The following is a 24,903-nucleotide window of genomic DNA, read 5'->3' as shown; positions in this document are numbered from 1 at the left end:
TAATTTTAAAAGAGGAACAGAGAAACGCGATCAAGGCATTTGTTGAAAAGAAAGATGTTTTTGGCGTCCTTCCTACGGGATTCGGCAAGAGTTTAATTTATCAGCTGGCTCCCTTGGTCGCTTAACATATGTCACGCACTCCGTTGCTCTTATTGGTTGTAGGTCTATCCAACTGAGTGCAGAGGCATTTTTTTTCCTGGTTCGTTTAAAACACGCCCCATAATCACAGCTCTATGGAGCAGTATCAGACTCATATTCTGAGTTGAGTAGGACTACGTCAGGCTAGTTCTTTACAACAGCCGGACAGCATTTTTCCATTTTTACTGAATGAGTTCTCGGAAGCCACTCCATTCCAAAGTCAGCTCCTGACCTCACTTGGTCAGAAGGGATCATTTTAAGGGCTGGAAGGCACTTCCCCCCCAGCTCTTATAACTATTGGGACACACTAACCTTACATATGAACGAGCAAAACTGAGTGCTAGGGTCCAAACTGAGTGCAAGTGAGAGAAACAGGACTGGGCCCAAATCAGCTGGATTATTCTGGTGTGGTAGTGGTGGTTCAGTGGTTGGAGAGCAGAGTGTTAGGTCAAAAGGTTGCTGGTTCAAATCTCTGACTGCCACTGCTCTGTGAGGGAGTTCATACTCTCCACAGTGGGAGTGGGAACAGAGTTTTCATTGTTTCCCCCCCATGATGACGTGGTTTTAGATGCTTGATAAACCACAGATCAGCTGGTTCTGCTGGGCCCGGTCTGGGTTTGGGTCGGCCCTGTTTCCAATGAATGAAAATGAATGACATGTCCTCATAAAGATCGCTGCGGAAGCTGCCGTGTGTGTGGCTTCCTCCCTGCAGCTTCATCCTCTTCCTCACAGCCTGCTGACCGTGTGCCTCTGCGGCTGGAGGCGGACACATTCCTCTGTCCTCCCCCAGGACCCGGAGCCGCTGACGGAGGGACAGAGGGAGGGACAGGGAGTGTCAGAGGGGGGAGCCCGCCGCAGCTTTATTTAGGAAGAGGAGGCATTGGGACAGGACGTCTGCTTGGAGTGTTTACAGCAGGAGCAGGTTCTGAAGCCGATCTCTGGATCTTTGTGGGTTTTCAGCTCTGCAGCTTCAGCCTGATGCTGCTGGATCTTCTGGGAAGGAGACTGAACACATTTTGAGTTCTCTTTGGGTCGGGTTCAGAGAGTGATGTTGGATTTGGAGATATCAGCTGCAGAACCTCCATCAATCGGCCTAGGAGGTGAGGGAAACTAGGAAACCACCTGTTGGGAGGAATGTGGATGTTAGGCACGGACCCAGGCTCTGGTTCCAGAAGCGAGCCCCTCCACGGTGTCAGGTGTCTGCAGTGAGCATGGGGCCATGGGGTCCTGGGCTCAGGTGAGCCGCTCACGGCAGCTGCGGTCTGGATATGGCTCAGGAGGATGCAGTGAGGTGTCTGCGCTGCCTGCTCTATGCGCTGAACCTGCTGTTCTGGGTGAGACAGTGGCAACATTCATACTAACCATGATTCTACCGCCGCCGTGACAGGTTATCAGACCAGCAGAATAAGCAGCAGCCGGTCCTGATGCATAGCTGTGAAAACGCACCGTGCAGTTCTCACATGGGACATCCACTCAGGTGGAGGAGCTCGTGTGAGAACTTCTCTGATCGGGCGTAAAAGCTAGGATGGCAGCTTGACAACGAGAGCAGCGGGTCTGCAGGGGAAGTGGGCCGTGCTGCATCTGCCTCAGCATGTCTCACATTTTCAGGGGTTATTTCCAGGCGGCAGAAACTGATCCGTGTTGTTGATTCCTCTCTGCGCAGCTGATGTCGGTGTGTGTGCTCGGTGTGGCAGCGTGGATCAGAGACACCCTGAACACCGTCCTGACCCTGACAGCCCACACCAGGTGAGTCCAACAGGAGCTGTCCCGCAGACCAGTCAGCCTGACTGTGACAGAAGTCTGAATTAAAAGAACGTCCTGGAGATCAGAACATCTGAACATTGCTCTACTGATTGGATCCAGCCCTGAATCATGCTGTGGTTCTACCTCCATCGATCATCTCTGATTAGATCCTGATTTTTAATTTTTCCTTATTCCTTGGATTAGTTCTGATTGGATCATGGTCTCGTTCAGCACATCAGACACGGTGGTGGAGGGATAATGATCTGGGCACGCGCCTTGTTTCCGCTGAGTGGTTCGATGCGGTTCAGTCTAATCAGATATTTTTAGTGTTTCCTTGATTGAGCTGGAGAATAATTGGTGCGGTCCGCTTAGGGGCGGGGCTAGGGGTGTAGCAATCCACCAGATTGGTGCACAGCAACATCACACCGGGATGTCTGGTTGCAGAGAGACTTTGAGTGGAAAGACTAGCTGTATCTGGATCATTCAAGCACTTTAGAACCGTGGTTACCTTGACCGTACCACTCAGTGATCGATTGATAATTTGATTGGCTTTATTGATCTCACAGCGGAAAAGTGTACTTGTTACATCGGCTCAATAGCCAAAAAGAAGAAGAAGGTGCCAAAAGGAGGAAAAGGTACATGGGGGGGTGTATATACAGTATATACAGTGCCTGGTTCTGCTGGGGGTTTCTTCCTGTTAAAAGGGAGTTTTTCCTCTCCACTGTCGCTACAAGCATGCTTAGTGTGAGGGATTGTATTTGAGTCAATGAGTCAATGCAATCAACTGGTTTTCCTTAGATAGGAAACTTTGTATCAATCTGACTGGATGATCTGGTTGAACTGTAAAGTGCCTTGAGATGACATGTGTTCTGAATTTGGCGCTATAGAAATAAACTGAATTGAATGGAAACTGAATACAGTGTGTCCACATATATGTATATACTGTATAACATCTTAAGTCTCTTATTTAACAGGATTATCATACAGTGTTATTACACAAGGTATTAAATGGGTATTTACAGTAGCAGCCATTCGAAATGGCCCTTCCTAGTCCAGTCAAATGCCAGCCGAATGGCAGTGCACTTCCCTGCAGCTCCCAGCAAAATCCCCTCCAACTTCCAGCTACTGGCCTTCTCATGGGCGTGCATATTTTTTTTACTCTGACTCCACCCTTTCACTGAATTACAGCGTCTGACCAGGAGATAATGCCGCTCTTTAGATCTTAATGTCCACAAATCATGACAGAAGGAATAAAGGAATTATAGGAGGCCAGCCAGGGGCCAGCTGAGGACCAGCTAAGGGCCCATCAAGGAAAGTGGGGACATTTTGAATGGCTACTATAGATGGGTATTTATATATATTGTTATTGCACTGGGTGTCAAATATGAAAAACAATTTATTGCACAGGATATTAAATAGTAATTGCACATTAGATATTGCTCAAGTTATTGTCCTTATAGTGCTGCTTTGTAGAGTCTGATGGCAGCAGGGAAGAATGACCTGCAGTGGAACACGGGCCTTAAACGTTCCTAAAACAATTTAGATTTAAAATGGAAAAATGTTCTGTTTTTTTCATTTTTTATTTTATTTAAATAGTCAATAGTCACATGGATGCATAAAAAAATCATTTTATTTCAGTGTTCAATTCTGTTTAAAGTAACAGATTATAATAAAAAATGTCTCCAGACCTTTACTGGTTATTGATTTTCTTTATTCAGACCCCACAGATTTTTAATTGGTAACCCCTGCTGTAGACCAAAGGATCCCGGACATTAGAAGCTGTTCTGGTTCTGAAAGGTGTTTCTCCTGCTGCAGGTTGGAGGACGCTGCGGTCCTCACCTACTCTCCGGCGGTCCATCCGGTCCTCATCTGCGTGTGCTGCCTCCTCCTCATCGTGGCCATGGTCGGGTACTGCGGCACGCTGCGGTCCGACCTGCTACTGCTCTCCTGGGTACCAACCTCTCAACAAACAGTCAGGTTCTATGCAAACACTGGATGGACCGGTTCGTACAGAACAGTTTATATTTGAAGCGTTCAGTCCGGACCGGTCCAAACAGATCACTTTATCTACAGAAAACATTTAAAGGTGCAGTAGGAGATCTTTTCTGATGCATTTTTTACCATGTGGCTTAAAGATCTGCCCACAGCTGCTTAGCAAGCAGTGAAATAGAAGGTCTGGAATAACCCCAACCAATCACAAAAGACGGTCCGTTGTACATGATTGGTTCCTGTGCACGTACTCTGGAGGAGGGGGGGCTGGGGACTGGTAAGGCAGGCGGGGGGAAGCATGGGGCCAGCTTGTCCAGGCTACCACTACCCGATCAGGTTCGATCCCTCCGTCCTCCGCTGGCTCCCTGTTTCGACTACGTGCTGCACTGTAGTCGACCAAAATCCCGCACGATTTTAAAATCCCCCCCGGACCTTTTTCTAGGGCTGAAAAGTAGGACATGTCCGTGAAAAAGAGGAAGTCTGGTCACCCTATCTTTGCTGCCCTAGCTGCGCGGTGAAAAAAGTGGGTCTGATGCGCGTTGGGCGGAGCTACCCTATCCTTTCTTTGCCTGTAACAATGGCAGCTATATCTGCTCTGATCAGTGGGTAAAAGTAGCTTGAATCTATTTTGAAGTGAGACAGTCCACCTGAAAACATTGTCAGTGCAGTCAGTTCATCGGGTTTTCCATCCTGCCTTCAATTATTATTTCTGTCGGAGCCGCTCAGACCCAGGTACACCGGCGGTGCGCTGTCGTTGGAATCCCATTCAACAGCAGCCTCTGGCCTGGTTGCCTCCTTGCGGTTGGCCACGGCGGCTGGAAGGCAATTTTCATTTACGTAATCCAAACTGCAGGCACCAGGATAATAAAAACGAACATTTTGCCTGCTGATTACGGCATTTTAAGTTAATTTAGGCGTTAATAAACTGTTTCAGAGGAGTGATCATAGCGCTCTGCATCATCACTGCTCAGACGCTCCTGCTGCTCTAGACGCGCTGCAGACAGCATGCGTGTTCATGTGTTTTGAAGGCGTGGTTTCGAGGGATGGTCTGAAGGGAGAGGCATGGTTGTGTATGTTCAAAAATATAGCTTTCTGGATCTTTTCCAAGATCTCCTACAGCACCTATAAACACACATGGGTCATGGCAGAACATTTGAGAGAAAGTGGAGCAGCGGGCCGGTGCTGCCAAAGGTTGCTTGGAACCAGAACCCGAGGAGATCCCCAGGAATCCCACTTTGAGCCCAAACTGAACTCTTTCTGAAGTTGTGGTCTTCAAGGGGATCCCGGTGCAATCACCTCAGCGGTACCGAGTTCTCACCAACAGAACTACCACAGCTTGGACTCAAAAACATCTGGAAACCCAGAGCAGAAAGTTAGAGCTAGAAAGTTAAAGCCACCTTCTCAGAGGGTTCTGCTCCAGATCCAGATGGAGATCAGGGTGACCCGACAGAGCAGAACCCACCAGAGGAGGAGATTCTGCAGTAAAAGCTCCCTCTGGTTCTCTGTGGAACAAGACGGAACCACCATCCACGGCTCGTGCAGGTTCCAGGACATACAGCTCTAGACCAAGCTGACCCACACAGCTGGTTCTGCTTAGCTGGGACATACAGAACATCTCAGAGATGGAAAACTAGGAATCCTCAGAACCGTCCTCTGACCTTCTCCTCTGGTTGTCCACCATGATGTTCTAGGGTGGGGTCTGAAGGTCTCTTCTCAGTGGGACCAGCAGGGAGGGACTCTGAGCTGAAAGAAAGAGTTCAGTTGGTAGGCAGAACCGAACCTGTAAAAAACTAGAATCCAGAACTAACTGGGAACCAGTCTGACTCAACGCGTCCTCAGTTCCTCCGCCGTATAGAAGCTCGTTCTTATCCCGGTTCAGACGGATCCTTTCCTCCAGAATTATGCTCCTCGGAAGGACCCTGTAGTAGAGTCCATGAAGGATTTGTTAAAATAGAAAGCTCTGTGTCTACACCTTGAAGATTTCTCTCTCCGGTTCATTTTTCTGAACAGAGATCACTCAGGACAAACTCTTTAAATAATATTTCATAATTTATATGTATTAAATAACCAGGAGACATGACAACAGATTTAGATAGAAAATGTAATCTTACTCAGATCAGAGAAGTTGCTTAGAGTTACAGAAGGCAGCTGCTTACCAACCGGGCTAACTTCTAGGGAAGTGGCCCCGATTAACAGGTAAAGAGTCATTTTATACAACTCCAGTCTGCCTCATCATCATATTTTACATCATACATGTTAGCAGATGAGTATAGATCCATGGCTCCAGCCTTATCAAAATATTTCACTTTGGTCTTAGCTAGAGGACACCGCTCTCATTCCATTACCAAATCTTTGCCACATACAGAATGAAGATTATATCTGTGTATCCGGACAAACTGGATCAGTTCTGACACGCAACAGGCAGCTAATATTAAGGTGTAATAAACTCACACAACATAAATGATAATTATCCTAACAGATTCTTTTAATAAATAAAAAAAATTTAACATTACTGAGCTCACAATGGAGAAATTAACTCTCTGCTTCTAACCCATCCCCTTGGGGAGCAGTGGGCTGCCATTGTGTGACACCCGGGGGGCAGTGTGGGGTTTAGGGTTTTGCTCAGGGACCCAGAGTGGAGGCTGTGGAGATCAAACCGGGTACTTGCAATCTTCTCAGAGCACAGGCGCACTGCTCTAACCACTGGGCCAACACTCCCCAGAAAGAGGCATTGTGGATTCAAACCAACAACCTTCAGATAACCAGCCAGCCTTCTTACTGGCTGAGCTACTCACCAGACCTGCTTTGTTTTTTTTTTATTTAAACTCAACCGGATATCTTCAGCTGCTACCAAGCATCCATCGTCAGACCGGTCCGTTTCTGCTCCGTTCTCTCTGGGTCTGCTGGCTCCAGTTCTAGCTCTTGTTACCTTTATTGGCTTATAAGTTTAGGAATCATTGACCTTATTTGGTTCTGGTTCTGAAGTTGCTGATGGAACCGTCTGGCAGCAGACCTGCAGAGTGAGTTGATGTTTGGGTTTTGTTCTGGTGTGTTTTTCAGTACTTCTGCAGCCTGCTGGTGATTTTCTGTGTGGAGTTGGCCTCTGCTGTGTGGACCTACGACGAGGTGAGGGACTTTCCTTCATCCAATCAGAAGCACAGGTTCTGTCAACAACAATGATCCATGCAGGAGAACCCGATTTGGATCAGAACCTCAGACACTAACCATAGAACCTTCCACTGGCATCAGATCTGTCTGTCTGCTGTTACAAAGGGAAAGTTTCCTGCTCAGCCCGGCAGGTCGAGCTGAGCAGCTGCAGCGTTCACAGACATTCAGCTGCTGGTCCAGAACCAGGTCTCCAACACGACCCGGTTCTAAGAATAACCAGAAACGTGAGACACGTCCGGCTCGCTGCTCCCAGATCTGCTCACCTTTCACTATTTTAGACACCACAACCTCAAATCGGACTGCACTCAGGAACCTGCTGCAGAGCCGGCCTGCAGGTTCTGCTTTACCTCTGATCGGGCTGGAAATGGATGCTTATGAAGATCTGATCCCATTAGTGGTTTTGACTCACAGATTAGATGTTTTACAGGAGAACTGCTTATGCTATGATAACCTGTCAGGACAAGTTCTGGGCTGAAAGAACCTCTGCTAACCTTCTCTATACTTTCATTTATTAATTAAACAGATGCAAATATTTAACTGCAAAATCTGGAGTATCAAGTGGCTCTTCAGACTGCAGCTATGTGTGCTTTACCCCCCGCCTGCAGACCCCTTATCAGCAGTAAAGATGAGAGGAAAGAGAAGGTCTGGTCAGATTAAAACACCAGTGGAGCACATCAGTCAGAGTTAGAGGAGGCTGGTGGAGGTGTTCTCTGAGGGTTAGATCAACCTCAATAGAAATGTATCTTCACTCCTCATTCCAGAGGATATCCCCAAAAGGGAACAGAATGTGACCAGGAAAAGTCATTTTGAAAATCACCACAAAAAAAACAAAAACAAATCAGAAATTTCAGAAAAAAAATTTATTAGATTCAATTCAGTTTATTCCTATACCGCCAATTCACAACACATGTCATCTCAGGCACTTTACAGTTCACCAGATCATCCAGTCACATTGATTCAAAGTTTTCTATCTAAGGAAAACCAGTTGATTACATCGACTCATTGACTCAAAGGCAATCCCTGAGACTAAGCATGCTTGTAGCGACAGTGGAGAGGAAAAACTCCCTTTTAACAGGAAGAAACCTCCAGCAGAACCAGGCTCAGTGTGAGCGGCCATCTGCTGAGGCCGACTGGGGTTCAAGGAGACAGAAGAAGAGATACAAAAGGCAACTGTAAAAGGCGGCCCCGTCCAGGAAACACACAGCCAGGCAGACGAGCTCCGAGCCAGCTCCCATGTCAGAGGATGAAGAGAGCACATCCAGTTAGTCACAGTCAGAGAAACAGGACTACACTGAAAAACAGACCGATCTCCAACATCCATAAACAAAGGTGTTGATGGCAGCAGCACAGCTGATATTTCTCTCCAGGATGGAGTCACAGCCAAACAGGAACAGACCAGATGAAGCTACTATGAGAAAAAGCAGAGAGAGCAGAACATTAGAGATTGAACTAACAGATTCTGCAGAGTGGGAGAATAGAGATAGAATGATGAAAAAGGGGTCCCTATGTCCTCCAGCAGTCTAAGCCTATAGCAGCATAACTATAGAGAATTACAAATATTACATTTGAAAAAATTTTAAAAATTATTTGAATATTAAAAAAAAAAATTGGAAAACGTAGCATCTGACAAAACAGCAAAGTTTCATTTCTTGTTTGAATTGTTTTTTTTTCATTTACAAAATTAATTAATCTATTCTTGCAACAATAATGGAACAAAACTTCCTGTGATCATTATTTATTATGGTGTGTGTGTGTGTGTGTGTGTGTGTGTGTGTGTGTGTGCAGCCCTCAGTACAGCGAGCTGACATGATCAGTCTGAAGTTTCGGATGCCGAACTACGGCCTGCAGCAGTATCAGTGGCTCACACACACCTGGGACAGCTTCCAGACACAGGTAACACACCCACACACTGATGCGGTGGTCATGTGACCTGGGTGCCTACAGGTGTGTGTTTGTGTTGTCAGTTTAAATGCTGTGGGGTGATCTACTTCACCGACTGGCTGGAGATGACAGAGATGGAGTGGCCTCCTGACTCCTGCTGCACCCATCAGTACCCGGGCTGCGCTCGCCACGCCCACCAGCATGACCTCAGCGACCTCCACCAGGAGGTGAGACTCACTGGGCAGCACACGACGCTCTAAGCCAGTCACAGCAAAGCTTCAGGGAAAACCTCACTTCCTGTCTGTATCCGTTTCAGGGCTGCGGTCCGAAGATCTACAGCTTCATTCGAGGGACGAAGCAGCTTCAGGTGCTGCGATTCCTGGGGGTCTCTATCGGCGTGGCACAGATCCTGGCCATGGCGCTGACGCTCACGCTGCTTTGGGCGCTTTATTACGGCAAACAGTTTCAGAAACCGAACTCAGAGGCGACACCTGTGCTGCCTGAAGACTGTGTTTCCATTGCAGCAACCAACGGAACCACTACCGGATCCTCCAAATATGGCTGCAGCCACATGATGAAGGGACGTACGGACATGTCTGCTGCTCAGGCTGAGCTGAGAGATGCTCAGGTGGAGGCGGAGTGGCTGAACGCTGCAGGATAACGCAGCTCTAAAGAAACTGACTTTATGAATTGCAGCACTTATTGCTGCTTAAAGGCTGTGTATGCTGCCGCAGCAGTGTGTCGCAGTTAGCTTACTGCAGGTATGACGCAGATATTTTTGATTTATGCACAATTTTGAAGCGTGGTCTACGCTATTTTAACGCCACAACAAAAGAGGGACAAACACGAATTGGCTAGGAGTGTGGGTTTTGTGTGTCAGTTTGACGAGCTGGTTCACCGTCTACAACCCCTCATCAGTTCACCCATGAGTGCTCCTGAAAGACTGGCCTTAGCGCTGCCTGTTTTGGCTTCGGGTACAAACTAGCGTCCTGCATGGCGTCTGGAATAGTGTCCGAGGTGTGCCAGACGTTGTGGACGGCACTACAGCCAGAGTTTCTGCCATTAGGTACCAAACAGGACATATGCAAAGTGTAGCGCGGACGCAGAATTGACCAATCAGAGGCCTCCTTCCGGCACTATCTGCGGTCATCTACAATTTTGGGGAGGTGCACCAGAGTGTCTGCGGAAGGGGGCGGGGGCATATCTTTGCAAACAAGGTTTTGTCCACATCACTGCTTCTGCCGCCACCTTTAAAGTTCCTGAGTTTGCAGTAAAGAAATAAGCTCGAGGTGAAACCTCCACTTACCTCAGATTCAAGGAACCAACAAATACCTGAAGCTCAACACATGATCAGCAACACTGGTTGATCTGAACCATTTATTAACTGGTTGGAGAACTGGTTCTGAGGCAGAACTGGTCCCAGTTTAGAACTGAAAATGCTTTTAATTCAAACCATTTAACTTAAATGGTTACAATATCATTCAGTTGATTCTTTCTTTTACCCCACAACCTGCATGTTCTCAGACTCCGAAGGCCGAAGGTCAGAGGTTCCACAAGAGCAGTCCAATAATGCTACGTTCAGACTGCAAGCAGCACAAGCAGCTAGTTTTCATGCAAAGTCAATGGTTGATGCATATCGTCGCGCAGCAAAAGGTCTTGCAACACATTTTGAGCAGTAGGAGCAGTGCGTCATGAGCTCCTGAGCATCTCATGCACGCAAAGTGCTGAAAATGCAGCAGGAAAAATTTAACTTTTGCTGCTCGATGCTTCGCAATCGGAGAAGCTGATCTGGGAGCTGGCAGGGAGACAGACACAGCACTGCTGATGCAGAGCGCTATGATCACTCCTCTGAAACAGTTTATAAACGCCTAAATTAACTTAAAATATGAAATCCTGCTGGCAAAATAGGTTTGATTTGATTATTCTGGTGCCTGCAATTTGGATTTCGTACATGAAAAACGCCTTTCAGCCACCGCAAACAGTAGTGGAAAACCAGAAAGAGGCGACCGGGCCAGATGCTGCTTTTGAACGGGATTCCCAGGGACAGCGTACGGGGGTCTGAGCGAATCCAACAGAGAAACAATATTTGAAGGCAGGATGGTAATCTGGATGAACTGACTGCACAGATGAAGTTTTCAGGCGGACTTTCTCACATAAAAACATATTAAATCTACCTTTTACCCACTGATCACATCAAATATAGCTGCCATTGTTACAGGCAAAGAAAGGATAGAATAGCTCTGCCAAATGTGCATCAGACCTTTTCCACCGCGCAGCTAGAGCAGCAAAGATGCTTCAGCTGTGCCTCAAAACTAAACTTGTTTAGCGTTTTTTCTGCTGCTGCTGCTTGCGGTCTGAACGTAGCATAAGTCTGAGTTCTGGAGCTCTGCAATGTGGTACCAAGGAGAAACGGCCCCAGCTTCTCTTTCCACTGAATTATCTTCAAACTGGTCAGTGGAATGAAACGATGTGAAGCTCGACTGACCTTCTCTGAATCCTTCCTCCATGCAGCCGCACAGCTTTCCTTCATTCAGTGGAGGAACAGAGATGGAGACGATAATGAGATCTTTGGCTGCAGTCTGTGTCTGAAGGAGGAGCTGAAGCTCTAGATTTGTTGCTCCATCTACCATCCAGCCCTTCACCTCTGTATCAAAGACGTGGATTGTGACTGAAGCAACCAGATAATGCATCAAAGCAGTAGAAGCAGAACTGAGCTTCCTACTGAAGGAGACCAACCTCCTTTCAATGTGGAAGTCCCAGGTTCTTTCAGCCATGATCCGTATGTCTAATGTGGATTATTCAGGGCCTAGACCCCAGGACTCTGAAGGGGGTCTGATATTGTTCGTCTTTGTTAAAACGTGAACCCCACTATCAGAGAGGGCCTTTATCAGCACTGATCTGAGCCCAGCTGGACGCAGGTCCAGAAACATAAACATCCCACTGCTCACCTAGGAACCACAAAGACCAGGAACCACAGGAGCGATAATAATCCTCTTTATTGTACAGATCATTTCTGGGTCAGCTCCACACACATGCATGGCTTTAGAAAAACATCATAAGGAATGAAATGTGAACATGTCCTGGAAATCATTGAAAAAAATAAATTATAGACAACGCCAAATAACAATTACATCACATGTTCACCAGAAACAAGGGGAAAGATTCTGATCTCAGTTTTTACAATGAGCTGCTGGGTCTGTAGATACAAACCAGAGAGAGAAGAGACCCACAAACGGCTGCGCTGCAAACGTCAAAGTGAGCAGAGATGGAGGGTGCAGGTTGGCCGTTTGATAAATGTCTCCAAAAATACACAGAGCTCATAGAGAAGCGATGCTGAGGCGACATCTTCATCCTCTGTCCTCATAGAACCACAGACGACCAGCCATGTTCCGTTACTTTGCTTTACAAAAGGAGACCTCTGTATCAAAAATCACAAAAGTTCATGAGTTTTAACCAGCGTAAGTTCTGGAAGGTCCATCTAGATCAATGTGCTTCTATAAATCTAGAAGGGAAGACTGGCCACTCCGCACCAATCAGGTCTACTGCAGACCCAATGTCTCTTAAAGCTCCTCAGAGTCCTTCACTGTGAGGAAACCCCAGCTTGTTGCTGAACATCACCTGCTTTGGTTTAGTTTTTGTTTGATGTTGGAAAGAAGATGCAGCGTTCCTGTATCAGTACCGCTAACCTGGTGGGATCACAGTGTTCTGTTAGAGGCTGGACTGTGTGCATCGAGTCCGGACGGGTTCAGATCAGCTCGCTCCTTCTCTGAATACAATATTTCTGCAACTTTCTGCCTTAAATTAAATCCAAGTCAGCCACTGCTGAGTTTAATGAAATTATGTGTTTCTATTAATCTGTTCTGGTAGAAATTATAAGACACGTTTAATTAAAGATGTCTGATAATCTGGACTTTTAAACTTTTTTTCGTGGCCTGAGATGATTTATCGGACCCTTCAGAACCAAGCATGGAGGAACATAAAGCTCAGTTCTCTTCACATGCTTCCACTTTTATGTTTATCTAAATTTTTGGCTTGGGATAAATTCCTTCTTTATGCTGATGATACTTTGCTTTATTTATCCAAAAAAATATCAGATAAATCCAGGAAAATAAAAGGGCTGATGGGATATAATAGAGACCTGAATGACCTTTAACCTGGGCATACACTGTATGATTTTTTTCAATCGTTGCACGCAGCTACAGCTCACACTGTACGATGAAACCGCAGGGTTTAAATGTTCCCAGCTCTCGATGTATGTTCTCATACTGTGCGGCCAAATGCTTTGATTGGATCTACCTGCTCACACTGTACGTCTAAAAACCAGGTGGGACTCAGCTCCGCAGTGAGATGGCGCTACTCGGACTCGTCTATCTTGAAGCCATGCGAGTAGAAGAGGAATATGAAGTTCGCCAGAGTGAAACGTGCTGCCTTGACAATTTGTGCAATTTTGTGCTGAAAGCCCTAAAAAGAAAAGTCGATGACGTATTTAGACAAAGACATGACTAAGCAAACATTGCTACTACAGTCTGTTCCGTAAAAAATTCAACAAATATCCACTTGACTTGGTTTTCAAGATTTGAAGACGTTTCTCCACCTCTCCAGGAAGCTTTCTCAATTCAAATGTCTGGATCCGCAGTGAGTTTGAGTCTTATACTGACAAAGCCTTGTATCGCTTGGAAACATGCAATGACTATGACCTGGTTGACTGAGAATCTTTATCAGCATACTACAGTCTGTCAATTTTACAGAAAGAACTCCATTTCACTCACACCCCCACCATGCTGCTGTATTTTCATCTGTGAGGAAGAAGAAGAAGAATCCTTGTTTGCCCACTGAGCGGTTTGCCCACGACGGTTGAAAAATTCACGCATGACTGAAAAATCGGGCCGAAAAGGGCAAAAATTGTACAGTGTATGCCCGGCTTTAGAAAACTGTTAGCTGCTGTGGATAGCATTACACTGAACATGAGCTCGGATGAGTGACCGGGACAGATGCTTAAACCATCCTTCTCCCGTTCAATTTCACCCAGACTTTTGACAAGAAAATGAGATTATAAAAAAATGTAATCAGGACGAACATGTAGGTATTTACATAAACCATCAATAAGGAATCAGTGCTTGGCTCATAAAATCTAAAACATCTTAGAAATAATCTTTGATTTATTTTGTGCTTTTGTTGAGTTTCCTGAAAATCTGTTTGTAATGGATTACTTAAATCAGTAAAGTAAGAATGAAGGGTTCCATAATGTGCAGATTAAAGGGATGTTCTGATGAGAATGAAACCGGATCAATTAAACTGTAAACATTTTATTCCTGTTTTAGTTCCTGCTGATTAATACCCTTAAATCTACAAATCGAACCATTAAATTGTCCATTTAGAGACCAATTAGTCAGCTTTAGAGAATGAGAGTGAAAAAGAAACAAGCAGGCCAGAACTGGGCTGATGTTCTGTCAGACCAGCATACCTGTTTATTCCTTTATTTTATCCCTTTAGTTTTGTAGGAAAAATAGACTTTAAAACTAACCCAAACATGCATTTATCCCTTTATTCATGTACAAAAAAAACGATTCAATTACTGACGTCGAGAATCAAGAATCCACCTTTCGTATTCCATTTTCAGAGTTTTTCAAAGTGTTTAACAGAGACGTTAGCACCTCGACGTCGGAGTACACAGAGTGAAGCGAAAAGACTACAACTGTGTAAACAGGCCCCATTTCCGTTTCCGGTGGCAGGGGAATATTGACTATTCCAACAGAACTCAATGGGATTTACAAAATGCTAAATAAAACACTACAGGAACGTTTTTTATTCACGAAACTTTTTTTGGAACGTCATTGAACAGCGCTGACGACACGGTGAGTAGCATATTTTAAAAAAAGAACATTTAAGGTTGTTTTAAGGACATTATCGGACATGCTCTATGGAAGCCATTCTAAAGCAGCCAGGGGTGGATTCTAAATGAGCCAAAAAGCAGAGACAGGACCAATTGTCAAACTTTTGGTGTCGATCATTCGATTTCATCCTGGACACTACAGAAAATGGGCTAAAAGTGTAAAAAACCGGAATTTTCCTTTAAGCAAGCTGGTAAGGTACCAAACAGGAAATACGCATAGTGTAGAGCAGATGCAGATTTGACCAATCAGAGGCCTCCTGTCTGCGGTCACCTACATATTTGGAGAGGTGCAGCAGAGTGTCTGCGGAAGGGGTGGGGCACATTTGCATTAACTACAACAAACGCAGACGACCTGGTTTCTGAGTATAAATAAAGCCTTAAGAAGGAGAGAAGGACTGGAAGAGGTGAAAGAACATCTGGTTTGTTCTGGTTTTTCATCATAAGCAGGCTGGAAGACAAGGCTGTGCCCACTGTGCAACATGGTAGAGGCAGCATTATGCTCTGGAGTTTCTCTTCTCTAGAGAGAACAGAGGATGAAGACCGAGTCCCACCAAAGAGAGCTGAATCATAATGAGAATCACCGAGTTTTTAGTTTCAGGTTTAGAACAATGATGCTGGTTTTTATTTCTCCTGCAAATAAGGAATGTTTCTTTCTAATTAAAGCCGGAATCATTTTAAAACTAAAAATTCCCAAACTAAACAAACCTTTTTAACTTTTAACCATATTTTGACATTGCCTTAGAATGGCCCAAACACTGTGATGGAGGGTTGAAAACCAGCAGTAGTAAGTACAGTCCCATAGGACATATGCAGCCGTCACTGCATTGCTTTGGTGGGAGCATTTCCTGGCTTGGACCCCCCTGATAACCTGATTCCTGCAGGATGTGGTCAGGAAAGGAAGAGCAGAGCGTTTATTTGGCTGTTGACCCAGAAGAAAAACCTCCAGACACTGAGCAAAGTGGCACCTGAGTGATATTTGGCTGCAGGGATCTATTGTTTTCTGGTGATGCATGAAGCTTTAGGTCTGATTTTAACAGCCTCACCTGCACTATGTCGGTTTAGATGTAGGATAATATTGAAAAAGAAAAGCAGCTGCAGGGTTTAAGAGTCGTAAATGACACCAGAGCAGGTGAATGTGTTCATGCGTTTTCAGTGGTCAACAAGGCGAGGCGGATGTTCACGTATTGTCCGGTTTTTCAGGTCCAAACCATCGGTATGATTATGGAGTCAGTCCAGGTGGAAGTTCTGGTTGGTATATTTCTAACTGGATTGTTTCTGATTCCAGTATTTGTGCTGAAGAACCCGGCTCATCTAATGTTCACTCTGAATCTATTCAGTCAATAAAAGCTCTTCTTCAGATAAATAAAGTCATTTCTCCTGAACACAGAGAGAACCAAGCTGCCTGTTTGATCAGGGAATAAAGGAAAGGAAAACAAAGGAAAGGAATACTGTTCCAGCTCCAGTCAGTGATGGAGATGCTCCTTCTTCCACGGTCAGCCCCGCCCTCACAGTCGGAGCCCGGCCTCGGCAACGAGAGCAGCAGGTCGGGGGGAAGGGAGGCCAGAGGGGATCTAGAGAGCAGAAACCCGGACGATGTTGGTCTGGGAGTAGTCGGTGGAACTGGTGGACTGGTCTCCGTCCGGCGAGGTGCCGGGTGTAGGAATGCTGAGGACAGCCGGGGAGAGGTATGGCTGCTCGCAGTTCAGAGGGAGCGTCTCCTGGAACTTGGCGTTCAGACTGGATCGACTGGGAGGAGAGACAGGAGAAGACGTAAGAACCTGGAATCCAGAGGAATAAACAGTTCTGTCCACATGTGTTTAGGAGGGGAAAAAATTCATTTTCCTCATTGTCCTTTAAGACCAACTGAAGATCTTCTGATTAAATAACTAAACTATTCACGCCCCCACAGAGTAACGTCCTCCATTCATATGACCCATATGTTTCTCTTTAACTGGCTCTGATATAAATGTTCTGGAGTTACAAATGGATTCTGATACAACCAGATAAGGGTGATGGCAGAGAGTCCATCCAAACTCTGAGCTCATCACCAGAGATAAATATTTAAAACTCGAGGTGTTAATCCATCAGATGACGCACAGACCGCCCTCCTGTCCGCCATTGACATTTTAAATCAATTAAAGTAATCTCAGATCTGCTGCGATGGGGGGGTCCGGTTCACAGTGATCAATAACCCACAGGAGAACCAGTGAGGCTTTAATCCTCACTGGTTCTTCTGCAGGTTCAGATCCATTAGGTCAGCATGCAGATAAACGCTCCAGAGAGGAGTCATCATCTCATGGCTGCTGCTGGAACAGAAGCAGCAGAACCAGGAGCTGGTTTCTGTTCCCAGTCCTCCCACAGCCTCCCACAGCTGTGGACATACTCTGGATTCCTGCTGGCTGACACTGCGTGGGAACACGCCGTCATGTGACGGCTCGGCGCCATGTGTTTGGACAGGAAGGCTGCAACGCTTCATCCAAGTTGGGGTTTGAAGCAGAAGGCCTCCCTCCTCTGACCAGGGAGAAGCCGATCTGTGTGTGAGCTAAAGCTGAAGATGTTAGAGAGTGAAGGTAAACTGTTGCTGCAGGATCTTTGAGGACATACATGTCCACATAACCTCCTGGGACATCTGCTCCGGATCATTCTAGATCTGCTCTGCATTCCCTTAACCATCTTTACGATCTATAAAGAAATCAAATCAATTTTTTCTGCTACGATAAAACCGTCACAGCTGCTGAAACCTCTGTTCACCAAAGTGCCACGGATCCAGGGGGGGATTTACCATTAGGCAGTACTGGGCAGCTGCCCAGGGCCCCAAATTCCTGGGGGCCCATAAAACTGTATTTCCATGTATTGTTACTACAGCTATTCCTTATATATGCACATTAATTATGTTTTTGATAAAAATATTTTCACGAAAATGCCATCCGAACGCTTATAATACTAAGTGCGTCTCAGCCCCCCCCTCAGTGTCCACCATATTGGATCAGTCCATTTGCTGCACATGTTCAGAAAGGTCCAATCAGACAGCAGCAAATTTACTTACTCGCTAAATATAGCGACTAAACTTAGCGCTTTAGTCGCTATATTTAGCAACTTTTCAGACCCCTCTAGCACTATTGTTTCAAAAAAGCGCCAAATCTAGCTACTTCTTTCTGCTACTGGAGACTTTGGCGACAACATCTAAAAGCAGCGAACTCTGCTCTCCAGAGTGAGTAGATTGGTAACCCCGCCTCCTGCTCTCCTCTATCTTGTCTGCTGTCATGATTCATGCAGCTATTATTTCATCCAAATGAAAAATGGAGAACAGAGAAGCAGATCATGGCTTGTCTACAGTGAAAAGAAGGACTGGGTTATTTACTTTGGCCTTTTTGGAAACACAAGAAGGAGCAATCAGCTAAGTGAGCTTAGTGCTTGGAAAAAATCTTTCATTACTTTAGAGACAGCATGAAAAGTCAGCTGAGTACAAAACATAGAGAGGAAAACAAGAAGAAAAGGGACAAGAAGAGAGGGACAAAATAATGTATGTCTATTCTTTTAAAATTTCCCTATCTGTATAATGGGTGTGTTTTATGTGTTGCCTTCTTAATTCAGAGGGCCCCCTGCCTGTCTTTGCCTAGGGCCCCAAATTTCCTAAATCTGCCCCTGCACAGATCCACAGAATCATCTGCTGGTAGAACTTAAAGCTGTTTTATGTAGAAACCTCCTCAGTTTCACTCTCCTCTTCTGGTCTAACATCTGCATATCTTTGCAGCTCATGTAGCCTTCAGTGTATTAAACTTTACTGATTTGCTAAAAAATCTGAACCTCCTACTGTAAACATGTTCATCCACCTTTGATGGTTCGTTTTCTCAAGTCTCATCAACAAAAAAACCTCAGAAACCTTGAAGCATGACGTTCATACATGAGGACTTCTTCATGTAATCGACGGTTTCCGCGGTAACACATTCATGTTCAATAGGTGACAAACCTGTTGCTGAACGGTCGCTCCCTGATCTGGATGGTGCTCAGCTCCTGGATGCTGCCCTGCAGACCCAGAGACATGTTGGAGTTCGGGACGTTGAAGGTCTTCCTCCTCCTGCGGCCACAGCAGGAGAAGCCATGAAGCGAGGAAGAGGAGGAGGTGGAGGAGGACCGAGACAGCTGCTTTACTGGACTTAACTCCCTGCAGCTGGACTCGTATGACTTCTCATCAACAAACTCGTGGTTCTGAGGAGCAAAGAGGTGGAGAAGGTGAGAAAACTGTGGAGTGGCTCTGGATGTCTCTGGGCTTCCTGGACCTCACCGTCGTTTTCTCCAGACAGTTGAGCAGGTGGTGATGCTGCAGGTCAAAGCCCGGGTTGATCTTACACACCAGCGCCTGTCCAGCCTCCTTGGACGCCTTCAGGACATAAAAACAAATCACATGACCCGTTATTTAAACCACAGTCCATTGGTGAAAACATCAGGTTTGGACCAACAGTCTGCAGACACCATGCTGTCAGAACATTCAGAAGATCCCAGTTTTTAAGGCACAGCAGAGCCTTGTCGGGCTGACGGAGCCCTCAGGCCACCTGAGGAGGCTTCAGGCTGAATGTGACCCAGAGGGACAAACTCAAAGGATCTACTAAGGTCTTCTTTATAAATCTGAGCTGCATTTTCGTTCCCAATCAGTCCTCTGAGACAGAACCAGTCACTGCAACCTGAATGCATGAAGTTCCAAACAGCAAGAACACACTGAAAACTCTCCATGAGGATCAACAAAGCTCCTCCTGATCCATTAAAAGTTAAACCTCAAAGGATGGACGTTCTATTAGAAATATTTTATACATTATTCAGAATAAAAACTTTGGGTTTGATTGTTGTATTGTGTGGGCTCCAGCACATATTGGAGTAAAAGGAAACGAGAGGGTAGATAAAATGGCAAAGAGGGCAATTCATAATCCTATTAGTTTTACAGTTAAAACAAGGAAATCAGAGGGAAAGAGTATTATTAAATAAAAACCGATGGAAAAATAGCATAAAAAGGTGGGATGAAGAAAACATTTTATAAAATTCAGAAGATAGTAGGAAAAAGAAGAAATGGAAGACGAAATAGAAAGGAGGAGAGAGTGATAATAAGGTTAAGATTTGGGCAAACAGGACTTAATTATAAAGTTATTAAAATTGAAAAGCAAACTACTGGCAGATGTGATAACTGTGGAAAATATGAAACAATAGAACATGTTATACTGCAAGGTCATAAATGTGAAAGCGAGAGAAAATATATGAGGAGGGTGTTCTGTATTAAGGAAAAGATTAATTTATTAGATATTTTGATGAAGAATTTGAGGAGTAAACAAATACAAATAGTTATTAGATTTTTAAAGAAATCTAAATTATTTCATAGAATTTGATGATAGAGAGGGTGTATATTGTAAAATGTATATTTGCGTGCGTATATGCGTGTATATATATATATATATATATATATATATATATATATATATATATATATATATATATATATATATATATCCCCCAAAAAAGAAAAATAGAAATACAGTCAAATGCATGCGTCTCAAATATGAAGAAAAAAAATTAACACACATTATGGATTAATTGATCTATCTTCAAGCTTCACACGACATCCACAGTGACAGCTGCTGCGTAACCACATCAGCAGGGTTGCCAGATGTCACTGACTCACGTTTTACAGCCCAAAAAATTTTCATAAACCGCCTGGATCTACAAAATCTCGCCCAGTTTGAAGAAAAGTCCATTAATCTCTTAGGCCTTAAATCTAAAGAAAAACATTTTCCACCCATAGACGGCCATCCTAAACTGCCAGATTGGAAACATCCCAACCTGGCAACAATGTATGTAAGACGGGAGACGTTAGCATTTAGATGCAAAACCCCATCATGCACTGCAACATATTTTTGCAAAATATTCAAATATAAATTTGCCAAATATAAGAGGAACATTGTAGTTTGGTTTAAAGAAAGCATTTTAGTTTTATTCTAATTTAGTTAGTTGTAAGGATTTTAGAGTTTGAAGAAATAGAAAATTACACGATATGCCAACCGTCACAAGGATGTGCATGACAAGGAAGGGCTACACTGGAAAAAATTAAAATCTAGATAAGTCATTTTTTCTTAAAGCTACAGTGTGTAACTTTTAGCGACATCTAACGTCCAGACTGCAGACCGCAGCAACATGAACATCTCCCCCCACCGCTTCTACCCCCCAACAGTACGGCGAGCGTTACGGGACAAAATGTCTTCCACGACGTCCGCATCACCTACCTTCTCAAGTGATGATGTTTGTTTACATAGATAATTTTACAGATAGTATTTCATTAGACTGTGTAGGGTATAGATTTCAGTACCGTCTCAGTTCATCTCTCTCAACTTGCCGTAGTTACTTTCGAGCGTAATGGGCGATCTCGCAATCGCTAGTTTGTTGGCTCTGCGCTGCCGTAGCGCAAAGATGTCTGCCTCCATGGCTGCGAGACCCGCTCCTATGTAATTATAAATAACGAATTCTAAGGCAACGCAAATATTAAGGTTAAGAGGCTGAGCTCGTAGATGATGATAAATAACATAGTTATGTATAATATATTACATTTCTGACTGTATATCCCTGTAATTATTACACACTGTAGCTTTAAAATAAGTGCATTTGTTCTTAAGTCGAGAAGGTGAAAGGGAGATTTTGCCAATGGAACAAGACGATTTACATTTAAAATAAGAAAGCACGATTACATTGTCTTATTTCAAGTGCATTTTATCTAAATATCTTATTTTAAGAGTAAAAATACTCATTCCATTGGCAAACTATCTAATTTACCTACTCAAATTAAGGGGAAATACACTTAATGTAAGACATTTTTACTTATTTTTAGATCGTTTTTCCAGTGATATACTGCATGCATCACTTAAGTAGTTAACATTGTATTACTTCTTGAGTAACACAATGTTAACTACTGTCACAGGTAGGAGCTTCGGCCAGAGAGTAAGTGTTGGTATGATTTAAAGAGGGCCGGCCCTCGCATGCTGAAATTAGGACCGTCCCACCAGGCAAATAGCCGCTATCACAGATTACCAGTCTGAGCCTGGTCAGGAGCCAACCTGAGTACGGCAGAAGCAAGGGCGTAGGTTTGATTTAAACTTTGATAGGGACACTATTGATCTGATATCACTGGTTTTATGCAAAAATATGCACGCTCGTTTTGTTATGCTTGACGTGAAAATCAGGGTGCATTTCATTTAAAGAGAAAAGCAGCATTTCTTGCTACGTTTATACAAATTTTATAGGCACTACACTAGATGCTGTTTATCAATAACTGAAGGAATAACTGGCTCTGATGAATGAGAAATTAGGACTTCTTTCCACTTTGAAAAGGTTTGCATTTGAAATTACCTGTGACTAAGACAGAAGGTAAATCTGTGCTTATTTAACCAAATATAGCCTAAATATGTCTGTTATATGTGGATTTATCCTGTATTTTCTTTTAAAGATATAGAATTGTGCAGAGGTAAACAGAGGTAAAACCCACTCTTATCTTTTAAATATTCTCTCTGTATGATGAAACAAAGCAAAATAATAGATTTAAGGGAAAGCCAAATAGATTTATTGTATTTACATCACCACTGGAACTAGAAGAGGAACTGACACTGAACATTTAATATATTAACCTCACTCCACAAGTTGTACATCTAGGCTATAGTTACTCTGTTTAACCCATTTCATGTATTTTATTCATCAGATTAATTGATTATTGAAATAATGTCAACAAATTTAGTAATTGATTAATTGTTAATTGGAGTATAGAGACTCTAAAACATGTCTTTAGCTCACAGAGCGACCCACTTAGAGCAGGAATTATACCAAAATTGTAAAAAAAAAAAAAATAGAAACATTTTGCATTTTAGATAAAAAATGTTTTCGTCTGTCAATATTCTCCATCTAGAACTCCTTTACTGCTGCAACAATGCTGTATAGTAAATTATAAACATGTTAATCACATCTAATTGTTGGTAGGGACATGTCTCTATGGTCCCTGTGCAAACCTACGGCCATGGGCTTCTCATAAAGTTAGATCTTTCCTCTAATGTTCCCCTAACACTGTCCTCTGGGTCACATTGCCTATACACTCTGCATGCTGATTGGCCAGTTGGTTGTCATGCAGCACAGCTTCAGTCCTCCACGTGTTGATATTAGAAGAAAGAGAAGAAGAGTTAGTTTCCTGGTGATGCTTAACATCCCTCCTTCAGCAGAACCACTCGTGCTCATCTCCAGAAGTTTCCCTGTTTCCACTAATGGGATGAAATCAGAACGTAGTCAAAACCTGTCAAAATGAGGAAAAGATCAAATATTGTGAATATTTACGGCCTGAATGTTTTCCGGATGTGAAAACAGCTGTGAGCATCACTCAGGGTCCTGAAGCACACCAGGGGTCTCTTCTACAAAACAGAGCCTGAAACTGGGGTATGCTGCTTCCCAAGCTGTTGTTGTTACCTTTAAAAACCAAACTAGCCCTGAAAATTTCTCCCACGTTTTTGGGGAACGCTTATTTTAGAAAGAGGGGAAACTGGAAACAGTGTAGTCCTGTTTCTCTGACTGTGACTAACTGGATGTTTTCTCTTCATCCTCTGATATGGGAGATGGCTCGGAGCTCGTCTGCCTGGCTGTGTGTTTCGTAGCAGTCGTAATTGTGTAGTGTCTCTTTAAGATACTCTGGTGTTGCTACGTGCCACTGCTTCTCTGTAGGGAGACGTGATGCAGGGAGATACACGTACTCAGACGGACATGCTAATTCCCTATTTTTCTTTGTAATGTTACGGGTTGTTTGGACTCTGCTCATTTTTTATAAATGAGAACATACCAGCCGTTCAACAGGGCTTTGTAAGGTTGGTGAAGAATGTATTTTATTAACGACACTGTGGAATTCCCAGTACCAGTGAGGTTGTGAGTTTTTGACCACCATCTCCTTCCTTAAATGCAACTGTAAGAGATGCAGTTTCCTGGACAGGGCGCCTTTTACAGCTGCTTTTTGTATCTCTGCTTCTGTCTCCTTGAAACCCAGTCGGCCTCAGCAGATGGCCGCTCACACTGAGCCTGGTTCTAATGGAGGTTTCTTCCTGTTAAAAGGGAGTTTTTCCTCTCCACTGTCGCCACAAGCATGCTTAGTGTGAGGGATTGCCTTTGAGTCAATGAGTCGATGCAATCAACTGGTTTTCCTTAGATAGAAAACTTTGAATCAATTTGATTGTATGATCTGGTGAACTGTAAAGTGCCTTGAGATGACATGTTGTGATTTGGCGCAATAGAAATAAACTGAATTGAATTGTGGGATTCCTTTCAGCTCCTTAGCGTTAGTGAGGGACATCTGACCTACGGCAGCTAGTGAACGAAGGTGGAAACCTTGTGGGATTCGGTCGAGTACTGATGTGGTTTTGGTTCAAACATGAAGGAGGAAGGTCCAGCAGCTTTCTGGACCTGGGAAACATGCAGAGGGGCACTGACCTTTGGCCTTTAAAGGCTGATCAATCACATGCAGCAGTTTCACATGCACTGACGGACGAGGAGACACAGGAACATAGAGATCAAGATGGAACACGACAGAAAGAGCTCAGAGAGGAACCCCCGTCGCTCAGATCACACCCTGCATGCAGCAATCTGCAGCCGGTTGGCTCAAAGGGAGAGGGTGGTCTCCATGGTTACCTCCTTAGCATCGCCAATCAGCTGCTGGCTGCGTTTGTACTGCAAATAAGCACTAGCTCCTCGGCTCCTCACTGCGTCAATTCTAGCAAGCCTGGTTTTCTGTTTGTGAACACACACAGGTTTGTGTTGAGACGGTGGTCAGTTCACAGAACCCCTGCAGATGTTCTCCAGCTTCTCTCAGCTGTTCTTTCTTCAGCTATTCATCACCTCCAGCTACTTTTTAGCAGATCTTTGGCTGTTCTTCAGCGGCTTTTCAAGCAGTTCTTTAGGCATTCTTCCACTGATCTCCAGCTGCTCTTCAGCAGATATTTAGCTGTTGCTTTACTGTTCGTTAGCTGTTCTTCTGCTGCCTCACAGATGCTCTCCAACAGTTGGTCTGTTATTCTCAAAAAGTTCCTTATCTG

General features: G+C 44.3%; 2 protein-coding genes across 4 annotated transcripts in view; one reads left to right on the top strand and one right to left on the bottom strand.

Moving 5' to 3' along the window:
* The first annotated feature begins 986 nt into the window (after positions 1–986).
* Positions 987–10,207, top strand: tspan12 (tetraspanin 12). Of its 3 annotated transcripts, none has more exons than XM_038301508.1 (7): positions 988–1,472; positions 1,802–1,884; positions 3,697–3,832; positions 6,931–6,996; positions 8,824–8,931; positions 9,003–9,146; positions 9,236–10,207. In XM_038301508.1, exons 1-7 carry the CDS (start codon positions 1,407–1,409, stop codon positions 9,578–9,580), a joined length of 948 nt encoding a protein of 315 aa, XP_038157436.1. In that variant the 5' UTR covers positions 988–1,406; the 3' UTR covers positions 9,581–10,207. The 3 variants fall into 3 exon arrangements, with proteins under 3 accessions (XP_038157437.1, XP_038157436.1, XP_038157438.1); XM_038301510.1 differs by lacking the exon at positions 988–1,472 and adding an exon at positions 1,540–1,703; XM_038301509.1 differs by lacking the exon at positions 6,931–6,996 and having other exon boundaries at positions 987–1,472.
* A 5,223-nt stretch (positions 10,208–15,430) lies between these two features.
* The window catches only part of kcnd2 (potassium voltage-gated channel, Shal-related subfamily, member 2), a 57,897-nt gene continuing 48,424 nt past the window's right edge, over positions 15,431–24,903 (bottom strand). The window contains exons 3-5 of the mRNA XM_038301484.1: positions 19,098–19,193; positions 18,783–19,021; positions 15,431–16,558 (exon numbers count right to left, since the gene is read on the bottom strand). Coding sequence (XP_038157412.1) covers positions 16,384–16,558; positions 18,783–19,021; positions 19,098–19,193 — 510 coding nt within the window. The 3' untranslated portion in view covers positions 15,431–16,383. The remainder of the gene's footprint in view (positions 16,559–18,782; positions 19,022–19,097; positions 19,194–24,903) is intronic.

Source organism: Cyprinodon tularosa, unplaced genomic scaffold (genome assembly GCF_016077235.1).
Source record: "Cyprinodon tularosa strain WSP-4 unplaced genomic scaffold, ASM1607723v1 ctg469, whole genome shotgun sequence".
Lineage (NCBI taxonomy): Eukaryota > Metazoa > Chordata > Actinopteri > Cyprinodontiformes > Cyprinodontidae > Cyprinodon > Cyprinodon tularosa.
The sequence above is the reverse complement of the archived record's forward strand: the minus strand, read 5'-3'. Positions and strand labels throughout refer to the sequence as shown.

Excerpts from the sequence above, each read along its gene's own strand:
- tspan12 (XM_038301508.1), top strand. The coding sequence starts at position 1,407 with ATGGCTCAGGAGGATGCAGTGAGGTGTCTGCGCTGCCTGCTCTATGCG. Across the intron at positions 1,473-1,801 it reads CGCTGAACCTGCTGTTCTGG|CTGATGTCGGTGTGTGTGCT; the intron begins GTGAGACAGTGG and ends CTCTCTGCGCAG. Across the intron at positions 6,997-8,823 it reads CTGTGTGGACCTACGACGAG|CCCTCAGTACAGCGAGCTGA; the intron begins GTGAGGGACTTT and ends GTGTGTGTGCAG.